Source organism: Notamacropus eugenii, chromosome 4, assembly GCF_028372415.1.
Source record: "Notamacropus eugenii isolate mMacEug1 chromosome 4, mMacEug1.pri_v2, whole genome shotgun sequence".
Taxonomy (NCBI): Eukaryota; Metazoa; Chordata; class Mammalia; order Diprotodontia; family Macropodidae; genus Notamacropus; species Notamacropus eugenii.
Window position 1 is genome coordinate 91,095,957 of NC_092875.1, and position 12,387 is coordinate 91,108,343.

General features: G+C 38.8%; 1 protein-coding gene across 5 annotated transcripts in view; it reads left to right on the forward strand.

Annotated features, from left to right (window-relative positions):
- Nucleotides 1-12,387, forward strand: part of LOC140500386 (maestro heat-like repeat family member 5) — a 114,888-nt gene that overhangs the window by 24,311 nt on the left and 78,190 nt on the right. For all 5 annotated transcript variants that reach the window (XM_072602904.1, XM_072602905.1, XM_072602908.1 and 2 more), the window contains exons 5-8: nucleotides 134-250; nucleotides 2,346-2,465; nucleotides 3,977-4,123; nucleotides 7,979-8,101. In XM_072602904.1, coding sequence (XP_072459005.1) covers nucleotides 134-250; nucleotides 2,346-2,465; nucleotides 3,977-4,123; nucleotides 7,979-8,101 — 507 coding nt within the window. The remainder of the gene's footprint in view (nucleotides 1-133; nucleotides 251-2,345; nucleotides 2,466-3,976; nucleotides 4,124-7,978; nucleotides 8,102-12,387) is intronic.

Sequence of the window (12,387 nt, forward strand, 5' to 3'; positions counted from 1 at the left end):
AATTTTGCCTCCTTTGTGCCTTTTGCTGAACTCCCTCTCATAGAGGTTCGGACTAGAATGGGGTTGCTCATTGGCCCACAACTTGACTAACAGAATCTTCTTACTTGTCTTTTTCTCCTCCCTGAATGTCCAGAAATTGCTCTTTTACTGTTATGGACTGGTCCTCAGAGAGTCCTCAGCGGACGTGAGAGTGAAGAAATGCTTGTTTGCTCTCCTAGAGTTGTCTCACCAGGTAGCCTGCCAACGAGAGGTGAGTGGCAGCAGCGCCTGGTATCAGAGGTGGGACAAGAGGAAAGGAGGGAGGCAGCTGCCCAGGGGGATGCACACAGAGGGCAACAAGGCATGCTTCAGAATGTGATTTTAGGAAGATAAAGGTCCACACCTTTGTCTGCTCAGTGCAGAAAGGTGAGGCTGATGGGTAAGAAATGTGGCATACACAGGTGAAGTAGATGTGTTGGTTGGTTTTTCAGAACTGTCCCCCACCTTGGCTCTTTATTTCAAGGAAAAGTTTGCTGAGTAAGGCACAGGAAAGGGGTGCAATTTTAAAAATGTTATAAAAAACAAAAGAAGTCAATGAAAAGAAGATAAATATACATTCTTTTAATTTCAGAAAATTCTCCTCTCTGTGGTCCTTGTTTTGTGACAAATTGTGTTGAGCACTCAGAGTCACCCATGAATGATGGATCACCCATGATCACTCGCTTAAGGAGTGATCATGTTTAGACCAGGTGTTGTGTGCCCAGGGTATGCCTGGGCTTGGAGGCAGCACATGAAGAGGTGCTGCCACTTATTATCTATAGGACCTTGAGCAAGTCACTACCACTCTCTGAGACTCATATTTTCCTCTTTTCTAAAATGGATATAAAATTTGTACTGCCTTCCTCATAAGATTATTGTGAGAACTATACTTCAAAGTGGGAATGATTATTATTAATGTTTCTGAGAGGTTGTGGAGTAGAAAGTGTTGGCCTTGGAGATAGGTGATAAAGCAGGAACAACACATCATTGGCAATAACTGATCTATCTTGTATCATTTGGACCTTAAAGCAGGTAAAGTATTATCATCATTCTTATCATATAGATGAGTCAAATTAAGGGACTCTGAGAGATTCATTGATTTTCCAATACTTACGTAGTTCTCAAATTCCAGAGAATTTAAAATTAATTTAATTTAAAATTTAGAATTTAAACTTGGAATTCCCTGAACTTTAGCTAGGTTCACACTTCTTTTCTCTATACTTCGTGACCTTCTAAGTCTGAATCCTAACTCCAACGTTCATTAGCTGTGTGGACTATAAGCTAGCTCATCCTTTAATCTCTCTGAATCTAAAAAGGAATAATATTTGCATTCCCTTTCTCACAGTTTGGTGAGGAAAAATGTTTTACAAAACCTTTAAGTATTATATAAATACGAGTTGTCATCATTCTTATTCTTCTATAAAGTATATATATGATTGGTGTCTAAGTACATAAAAGATGGCTTGATTCACATGGGATTTTGATTGATATATGATCTGGGGTCTGGCCTACCCTACTCCAAGGAGCCTGTGATTTCTGTCTTTGCGGGGAGCAGTAGAAGGCTAGGACTTGGTTTTTGTTTCTTCTCTTGCCAATCTCTTCCTCAAATATCTGTAAGCCTAAGGGTGTAATAGGTTTAGCATAAAAGGCACATCCCTGATTGCTCTTAAGAAGAGAGTATTGGAGTAACATTACCAGTTTAACTCCCTCCCACCAAACATTGGGTTAAAAGACCAACATGAATTGTGAGTAAGTCCATTTATCCAATCAAGACAATAAACAGAAGTTGGGGAAGTTGTACGGATTAAACTTGACCAGAAAATACTCAGTAATAAAGGAATTCTTCAGCTGGGAGAGGGAAAAAACACTCCAGCTCAAGGAAGAAGAAGGATCTCACTGAGAAGATGCCTTATACTAAGCTGTTTCTAGGATTTCAAATGCTGGAAATTAAGCAACATACTGGGAAACTAGCTCCCCTGTATGTTGGCTGCTTTGAGGGCTGATCTCTGGGCTGCAAAGTCATTTTCATTGTCATGACCCATTTGTCTCCCAAATACTCCTCCAAAGTTTCCAAACATTCTCCTTTAGGTGGGTATGTAGCGTCACACTCAAAATTATCCTAGGTAGTCAGGAGTTATGCTTCCTTCCACTAAGAAGCATGCAGCTTCATAAGGCTTCCTTTAAGAAGTTCACCCAACTCAGTGATATATGGGTGAAAGTGTTACAATTATTACTCAGAGCATAAAGAAGAATTTCTGGGGAATTCTGAGGAGGGAAAGTGGGAGAAGATAGAATCCTAAAGCTTGTCCATGTTTTATCTTTTGCAGGGCATAGCACTAGCAGTTGGGCTGGCATCCTCCAGCCACCTGGAAGAAACCTGGGCTGTATTGGAGCACTTTGGCCAAAAAAGAATACTGAGACGTGGTCTAAATGTCTCTAGCCCCAAGGTACTGTTAGCTGCAGTCAGCCATCTGGGAGCTGGTGTTGGCCTAGCTCGCCTCTCCCAATGTTCCCTAGTAGAGTATGAGTTACATTAAAGAGATCCCTAAAGGCAATTTTGTTGAAAAGTAGAAAGGGACTTTTGTGTCTTGGATAAATTTTTTTTATAATATACTGTGATTTTTTAAAAGTTTGAGAGACATAATTTCTGGTTAATTTAATTATTTTATTAATAATGTCATCATTTGAAATAAAAAGCCAGTAGCATTCTCAAGCGTCAAAGGTCCTCAAGGCTTATATGCCCTTGGAAGATGTTCCTGAGGGTGGCAATCAACTCTGATTGGTTAACAATTGATGAGAGAGTGAATATTACAATGTGGGGCTGGACCTATTTTAATGAACTTTGATTGTCATTTACTTCTAAGTTAACTCCAGCCTTGGGCAATCTATTTAAAGAATTTATCCCCTACCCAAGCCTGAACAGAAGGGAGTTTCACCTTAGATTATAAGTCTGATCCACATGAGTGGAGTAGCAGTACCCAGAATGAAGAAAATATTAATCCTATCTTCCAACAGCCCTGTCCTTGAGAGACTGGACAAGGAAAAAAAGCTTAGGTCTCCTCAGTTTTAATAAGTAATCATTTCTAAAAATATAAAGAATTTTCATTAGCCTTTGGTTTCCTGCATAATGTATTTTATACCTTTAACAACTTTATTCTGAGAAGAGGTTCATAGGTTTTACCAAACCACCAAAGGGGAGAATCCCTGATAAATAGATGGTACCAGGAATAAAAGTAGATAGGTTAGCTGCAGCTAGATCATATAAGGTGTTGCATGGCAGATTGAGGAGTTTGGACTTTGATCTATAGATAATAGGAAGCCATTGCTTGGTTTGGGGTTGGGGAAAAGCAGAAGCAGAGCAGTGATAGACTACAGATCTGACACTTTCCCCCCCTCCCCCTCAGAATCCCCATATAACTTGTAAATCTTCAGGTCCTTAACCCATCTGCATCATATTCCCAACCTCACTGCAAGCTCTGTGGAACAATCAGGGAAAAGCTATGAGCTTCTGAAGAAATCCATGATCTCATTTGATCCTCAAATTATTCTATGGGGCAGATGGAGTAAGAATTATTATCCACATTTTTCAGAGAAGAAAACTCAGACTCAATGAATTATAACTTGGTAGAAAGTGCACTGGATTTGGAACCAGAAGGTCAGGGTTCAAATCCTGACTCATTGTGTGACCCTGATCAAGTCACTTCTCTTGCTGACCTTTACTTTCTTCTTATTTAAAATGGGAGTGGGGTTGGAATTATAGTGAACATGAGTAGTTTAGAAAGTGAGGTACAGGGTACTTTGAATTCCTTCTAGCTCCACGATTTTGTGGTTCTGTGACTTGCCCACGGCCATATGATGGGTCAGTGGCAGGGCTGGGATTAGAACCCAGGTCTCCTGATTCCCAGTCCGATGCGCCTTCTTCTACTTGATAGTTGTCTGTCTTCTCCTTCCCTGGCAGATCATTCATGATGTTTATTGGAAGTGGGCAAGCAGTACAACACTGCTATGCTACGGACAGATGGCGGTCCATGCCAAAAACAGCATCTTCCCATGGGTGGACAAAATCATCTCCAGAATGGTGTACTACTTCAACTGCAGCAAATATGTAGGCTTCTCTGCCTTCTCCTTTGGGCCAGGGAACACCCCAGTATCCTTTCCCTTCCCACCCCCACCTAGCAGCCAAAATAGTCATTGGGCCCCTGGTGAATAGCAGCCCTCTTAAGATCTATGACTTAGTATTAACAATGGCTTCCATGATCAATTATTAAATTGTTTCTATTACTATTCACAATAACTATGTGACAAGAACTGCTATGATCAAGATGGAAATCATGAGGTTCTGAGAGAGGCACTGAGTTGCTCATGTTCACCCAGCCACTGACTGTCAGATTGTGGCCTTTGTTCAGTTGTCTCAGTCCTGTCTGATTCTTCATGACCCTTTTGTGGTTTTTTTGGCAAAGATACTGGAGTGGTTTGTTATTTCCTTCTCCAGCTCATTCTACAGATGAGGAAACTGAGGCCAACAGGGTTAAGTGACTTGCCCATGGTCATACTGCTAGTAAGTGTCTGAGGCCAGATTTGAACTTGGGTCTTTTAGACTCTAGGTCAGGTGCTCTATTCATTGTACCCAGTTCAGGACATCTGACTCTAAGGCCTTTCCATGGTGCCATAGTTGCCTCTTAGGAAGCGCCTGAAGGGAAGAGACTCAGTTTGTAAAACTCTCTGTTGAGCTTTCTTAAATTTAGAGCTTTTAAAAGGTACATACATATACATATATACACATATATGTGTGCATTATTACATATGATATATGTGTGTACACATATATATTCAGGCTTATGTTCTTATGCTTTAAGGAAATCCATTGTCCCTATCCTAGGGGCTTTCACATCTACATGAGAAGATGGGACATTAAAGAATGAAACACTTATAAAATAATTGACAATTGTATAGGACTCAGTGTCAACACAAGCAGTACAGGCAGTAAGTGCAATAAGAATTCGGAGAAGAGAGTGATCAGTCATTTTGTTGTTCCAGGATGGGTGAACCTAGTTGTGTAACCCAGTATATGGACTTGGAGTTAGAAGACCAGGGTTTAAGTCCCAGTTCTAAAAGTTACTAGCTGTGTAATCTTAGCCAAGTGATTTTGCTTCTAGTTTCCTCATCTCTGTTCCTTCGGATTGTTAGGAAAACTTTTTGAAAAGCTTGAAGTATTACATAAGTGTGACTTAACTTATTGCTCTTCATGGTGGAGATGGTATTCTAGCTAGTCCTGGAAGGATGGGCAGGATTTAGATAAGCAGACAGGTGAAGGGGAAGACATTCCTGGAATCTGGGGTCATGAGAACAAAATGAACAGGTTTGGTCATGACATGAGTGTTGAGGAAAAGTGGAGGAGGAATAGACACTTACTGAACATGATGTAGAGAAGATTTCTATTTGAGCACAGAATGGGTAAACTTTGGGTTCCCTCCCAACTCTGAGATTCTGTGAGAATCATCACAATAAATGGAACTTTCCTCTTGGTGTAGGTACACATTTTCTCTTTCTAGGATTCTTCCAGCACATCTGAGGGGTTCTCTTTCATCCCCCCATGCCCTTGAGCACTGGCCTTCAAACCCTTTGATTGTGCACCTTTATCAGACACCCTAACATTTTTGGAAATGTACCTTTAATACATGCACATTGATTTATTAATAACAGTGAGAAACCATTTGGCATAGTGAATAAAGTTGGCTTCACTTGTGACACATCCTGGGCATCATCCAGTGTGATCTGGGGAAGTCATTTAGCTTCGCACAGCTCAGGTGATTCTCTAAGACTAGAAACTGCATAAATGGTGTCTACTTGCTCTAATAGAGGAAGTTTTCTCTTCTGGGAGTTCCTTCTAGCAATAAAATCAGAGGACCAAGTCCCAACCCCTGGCCTATAATGTACTACTTTTGTATGAAATGTCCACAAAAAGAAATAAAAATGATGGACAAAATGAAATTAACCATATTTTAAAACATCTTAGTTTTATTTATTACTGATATAAAACCTTCTTAATATGATTGATAATGATGAAAATTTTTGTAAGAGTGATATGTTTGGGCATGCTTCACTATTTTTTAAAAAATCTATTCTATGCTTGAGGGATGGGGCAGATTTGAAAATAATACAAATTTGTTAGAAATTAACATTCATTTGATTGGATCAGTGTAGCTCTCTAATTATACAGGTAAAATTTATTTTAAAAGTTAAGCCCTCTTCCTTATAAACAATACAATCATCAAACAATAGGTCGAAAACATCTCCTCTCAATGAGAGTCATTCTAGGAATGATATTCACCATCCACAATACAAAAACAACAAGCAAATATGAATTATTTCTCATTTTAGCTCAGCAGAGAGTTTCTAATTTAAGTTAGTTAGACATCATTTATGTAGTTCTGCTTAGTGGATTAGATTATGCCTTAATTTCCATTTTTGTATGAAGGAAAGGAGCAGTAGGATAACCACTGCAGGAAGGGAAGTGATATATAATGAGGCTGGAAAGTTAGGTTGGGAAAATTGTAAATGTCAAACAGAATAGTTTATCATTGATCCTAGAATGAAGATGGAGTCGCTGGGAGCTTTTTGAGGAGGGGACTGACGTAGATATGCTTAAGAAAAATTACATTAGCAGGTTTGTGGAGAATGAGCTGAAGTGGAGAGAGACTTAAGGCAGAGAAAGCAATTAGGAGGCTATTGTAAGAGTCCAGGAGAGAAGATAAGGGCCTGAACTAGGATGATGGCAATGTGAGTGGAGAGAAGGGGATGAATTTAAGAGATATGGAGATGGAAATGTCAAGATCTGGCAACTACTTGGATATGTGGAGTGAATGAAAGCGAGGAATCAAGGATGACACTAGGTAACTGGAAGGATGGTGGTGTTCTTTACTGAAGTAAGGATTCATAGAAGTGGGATTGGTTGAAAGGGAAAGAATGTAGTAAGATTTGTGATTCATATTGCAACACACGCTTGCCTGCTCATCTTGTGAAACTCACTAGGTTACACTAAAGATGAAAAGGGGTGGGGAATTGAGAAAGGGCAATCAGGGTGCTTATTCATTACTGCTGTGGGTGCCTGGGTCAAGCTTAGGTTCTAAGGTTTCAGGGTACTCATGATGTTCACTATGGAAAGGGCATCATGGAATCTGCAGTTGGTTTGAATGCCAGCTTTGTTACTTACTGGATCTTTGTGATTTAGATAAGTTACTGAATCTCTCTGGGCCTCCTTTTTCTCATCTGTAAAATTAGAAATGCAGAATGCTCTCCAACGTTCTTCCCATGGAGTTTTCCTTATTGTCCATGGCCTCCTTGGGGTATATGCTTTGCAGAGGAATCACTCTCTCAAAGGGTATGGATTTTTAAGTGTACTTATTTGTATAATTCCATATTGCTTTTCAGAATGGTTATACTAATTCAGAACTCCATAACAATAAATTAATATACTTGTATTTCCACAATCCCTACAATATTGATTACTTAAGGTCCCTTCTGGCTCTAAATCTAAGTCTATAAAACTATGGCTGACACCTGGTACAGAAGAAGGGAAACTGAGATCTTGTATAGTTGGGGTGTAGGGCTAAGAGGAGGAAAAGGAGGAAGGAGAAAACTGGAGACTGAGTAGAGGACTAGGTCATGCCAGGTAAAAAGTAGATGAGGGATGTTGGAGACAAGATTTGACCCATCTTTCCATGCTCCAATTGGTTGACCACTAATTTGGAGTCATTCTCTACTCCCATCTTAGGTTCCTTCCATGGTCCCTACTTTGGAGACCACTGTCCTAGGGTACTGGATGTTATCCCATGGAAATGGTTGTTTAATAGCCTTAACCAGGGTCATTGAATGATCACTCATATAATTCCAATATTTCTAGGGCCATCAGAGGTCTGACTCTTTTTTTTTTTTTTCACTCACCTCTTGGATGGATTAGGATGATGTTCTGAAGAGTAGTTTCCTCAGTGCCACAGTCATGATCTCCACAGTACTCAAGGGAGACAATGGAGCAAAGAGCTACACATTCAAACAGCTTCCATGTCTGATTGACTGTATACTGGTGAGCAATAACCCACTTGTACCACTGAAGGTTTTTCTTTTGGGAGGGAGACATCAGTCTTAAGCAGTTGGTCCTGAAGTGAAAGTTCATGGCCTTTCTTAGCCCACAATATATCAGTTACACTTGAAAAGTTGGAAAGTTCACTGTTTAACCTCTTTGGGTCTCAGAGTTGTTGTTTTTAATCTGTAAAACTATATTAATGAAGGCAATGGCACATGGGTGAAAGGACATGTTATGGAACTTGAGGGTATGAATTCAAATTTTGACATTGCTATTTACCGCCTATATGACCTGGGTCAACTCAAATGCATGTGCTGGAGTTGTTTCCTCATCTATAAAAATAGTTAGGAGTTTGGACTAGCAGGGCCCTAAATTCCTTTGCAGCTCTTTGGTCTCATGAATAAATCTATAGCTTAATTCAGCCATTTGTCCATTCATATCTTTATGCATTCTAGTTCCAATGCCTCATTGGGGTATGGATGTGTCTCAGGGTTCTCAAAAGTCCTATCAGGGAAATACAAGCCCCAGCAGCTTCTACCATTCTGGAAAGGATTCCAGGGTAGTTCTACCACCAGGCTCTGTCTGTTTTCTGAGGACCAGTCTAACTCAGGAAAGACTCATTACCAGTAGGGCAGACACCAGGTAATGGAGTTTTTAGTTTTTACAGCCCATGGAAAGGTGAAAAACTTACAATGGTCATCATCTCTGCATGAATCCTTCTACTTCTTCAGCAATATTAGAGTAATAGGAAAAGGGAGAGAGGATGGCAAGAAATTTTTAGAAGCTTGAGTCAGAATAATTAAATTTTTTGAAATATGTTCAAGATTTTTAATGTCAAATGGAGCATAACACAGCAAGATGCATGCTCACCAGAGATGTTTACTACTGCCAGGGAATGATGTTCAGTGCATAATTCAAATAGAAAAAAAGATTCCCTATAAATGGTGAGTATAGGGTTGCAGTTAGTTTCTCCTTGAAATAAACACCATGTCTTTTAAAAACCATTATTCTTTTTGATGTCATGTGGGTGGATATCATGTAGGACAACAAAAGGCCACAACACATTGCCAGTGAAGACTTGCATGAAAGAAATAGAGAAACTGTTATCATCAGAGAAAAACTTAATTGGAAAATGAGATGGGACTGATTAAGATGAGAAAAGATGGTTAAGATCCCCAGAATGGGATAACAGTAGTATCCAGACCAAACAGGAGGCAAGGTCGATAGAGCTTAACAAAACCGTTGAAATATGATGGAAAGTATGGAAACTGACATAAAGTCCCAATCTAAGACCTGAGACCCAAAATAAGAGTAAATAAAGAAAAACTGTGTTTAAGAGAAACCCAAGGAGTAAATGCAGAAAAAATTACTTCACATCAAATATAAACAGAACCTCAAAGAAAAATATTGGTATTGTAACAGGAATTTAAAAAAGTGGATGGAAGAAATGAAGCAAGTGCTAAAAAAATTAAATAGAAAAAAGAGAAAGAAATGAAAGGGGAATAAATACCTTAGAAGAGAAAGTGAAAAACCTTGCACAAATTGTGGAGTCCCTAAAACATGGAGCTGAGAAACGAGAACTCAATGACTTCATAGAGCAATATGAAAAAATAGAACAAAGTCAAAAGGTTGAAAAAATACAAGAAAATGTAAAGTATCTTCTATTAAAACCAACTGATTCGGAAAACAGATCAAGAGGAAATAAACCTTGAATTACTAGAAGAATCATTAAATTCCCTAAAAACTGTGACCAAACAAAAAACTTGGATAGCATACTTTGGTAAATCATAAAAGAGAACTGCTTAGATCTGTTAGAACAAGAAGACAAAATGAAAATAGAAAAAAAAAATGCACACATCACATCCTCAAAGGAATCAAGCTGAAAAGACCCACAGGTGTCATAGTCAAAATTCATTGTTTCTAAGTCAAGAAAAAAAATATTACAAGGAACCAGAAAGAGTTCCATTACCAACAAGCAAAAGTCAGGATTATGCATGACTATGCATAACCTACATACAAGTGAGAAAAACTTGGATTACATCATTCCAACAGGCAAAATATAAAGGTTTATATCCAAGAACAAGACCTTAAAAAACAAGATAATTCCAAATGAGAAAAAAATGAACCTTTAATAGAAAAAGAGAACTTTTAAGTGAAAAGACTGCAGTTGATTTAGAATCTTAAAATGCAAACACAGTAAGCAAGAACTCTGGAATGGTAAATTTATTTCAGTTGTTGGAAAGAGCTCAATGATGATGAAATGTTTACAATCTAATATATTGGGAAAAGAGAGTAGGATCCCGCTGTTTTCAAGGATTACAGAGTGAGTAAAGTAACATACAGATTTGAAATGGTTTTATTCTGTTTGGTTCCGAGAAGAAGAAACAGAGAAAAGAAAAAGGAAAAAGAATGAGAGTATATGATGGCAGGAAATACCCAATTCGGAATCATTACTGTGAATGTGAATATGATGAACTTATCTATAAAAGTGGAATATAAGAAAATAGATTAGAAAGAAGAATTCAACAATAGGCTGCTTATAAAACAGATAACTAAAACATATTCAGACAGAACCAAAATGAGAGGCTGGAATAGAATTTTTTACCTTCAGGGAATTTTAAAAAGCAGGAGTACTCATCATCATATCACACAAGGCCACAGTAAAAACAGATATGGTTAGAAAAATAAGTAGGGAATATAGGGTTTTTCAGTGATGATGGAATAAACATAAATAAAGAGGAAACAAAATTATCTATTTTTGAGGATAACTTCGTGGCTAGAACCCTAGAGATTCAACTTAAATTGAAAATATAGTAGCAAAGAAGTAAAGTAGGGTATAAAATAAATTCCGTAAATCATTACTCTTTCTATATGTTATCTTCTCAAAATACCTAGACTAGGTTAAAAAAATTCTGTTCTAAATAACTATAGACTATATAAAATATATTGGAGTCTACCTACCATGACACACACACAGGAAGCATGGTAATAACACAAGAACCACAAAATACTCTTTTAGAAATAAAGATAGACAAATGCAAAGCATCATATAGGATAAGAAGATTTGAATGGATTATGATATTCACTGTTGAAGAGAATTGTTGTTGTTGTCGTGTTTGTCCTTCATTCTCAAAGAGGACCATGATGTCAAGATGATGACATGACTTGAAGTTGACTTGAATTTGAGTGAGGGAGGGCTGTGCAAGGTCACCAACCTCACTTTCTTCTCCTGAGCCATCTGAGTCCAGTGGCCTGATATTCATCAGGATGGCTGGAGATAGCCCAGGATGCAATGGGAGACCTTGGCCCTTTCAGGCTAAGGTTGCATCACATTCTCGCTTTGAGTGAGATACATCCATTCAATGAATAGGCTTCTTTAAGTTGTTACTCAAGGGATGGTCCCTTTAGTCAAAAACAAAAAATCAAACTGGGAGGGGAAGACCCTTGGGGTTCGTGGGTCAAAGAGAAACAATTACTATTTAGTTGTTGTTGTTGTGTTTGTCCTTCATTTTGGAAGAGGACCATTGACATCAGAGATATGATGAGCAAAAGGCCAAAGAGGTCAAGGTCTTCCACTGCATCCTGAGCCATCTCCAGTCATCCTGATGAATATCTGGTCACTGGATCCAGATGGCTCAGGAGGAGAAAGTGAGGCTGGTGACCTGCACAGCCTTCCCTCACTCAAAACAAAGTCAGGTGCAAGTCATGTCATCATTTCTCTGATGTCATGATCCTCTTTGAAAACAAAGGACTAACATAACCTGTGAGTGGACTGAGCTGCCTAAATGGGGACCCAGCTAGCTGGGGAACTCAGCTCATCCTCTCCCATCTGTCTCCCCCTCCCCTTCTTTCTCCTCTCCAAGGAAGGTAAATTTGGATGGCCAGACATGCCCAGTTAACTTGGGGCTTACCGGCCAGCTTTACTTTGCTCTATTCTCCTGTCCTCTCCTGTCTTGCCCCCTCCTGACCTTAAACCTTAAACCTACTGCACTCTGAAGGTCATAGACTGAGTCCGTGCCCAAACTATTTTGTAATTAGAGAGAGAATAGTCACATCTTTGACATCACCATTCCATTAAAGTATGGAAGTATTCCTTTTCTACAGAACTGCGTTAAGCATACAAACTTGAACAAATATACTTGCAAAAGAATAAGTAACTATGTATGTTTACACATACATGTAAACACAACTACCTACATTCTGTTCAGTTTAATGCAGTATACAAAGCTTAGTCTTGGTCCTCATGAAACTTATAGTTTAATAGAGAGGTTAAGACACTGATGGAA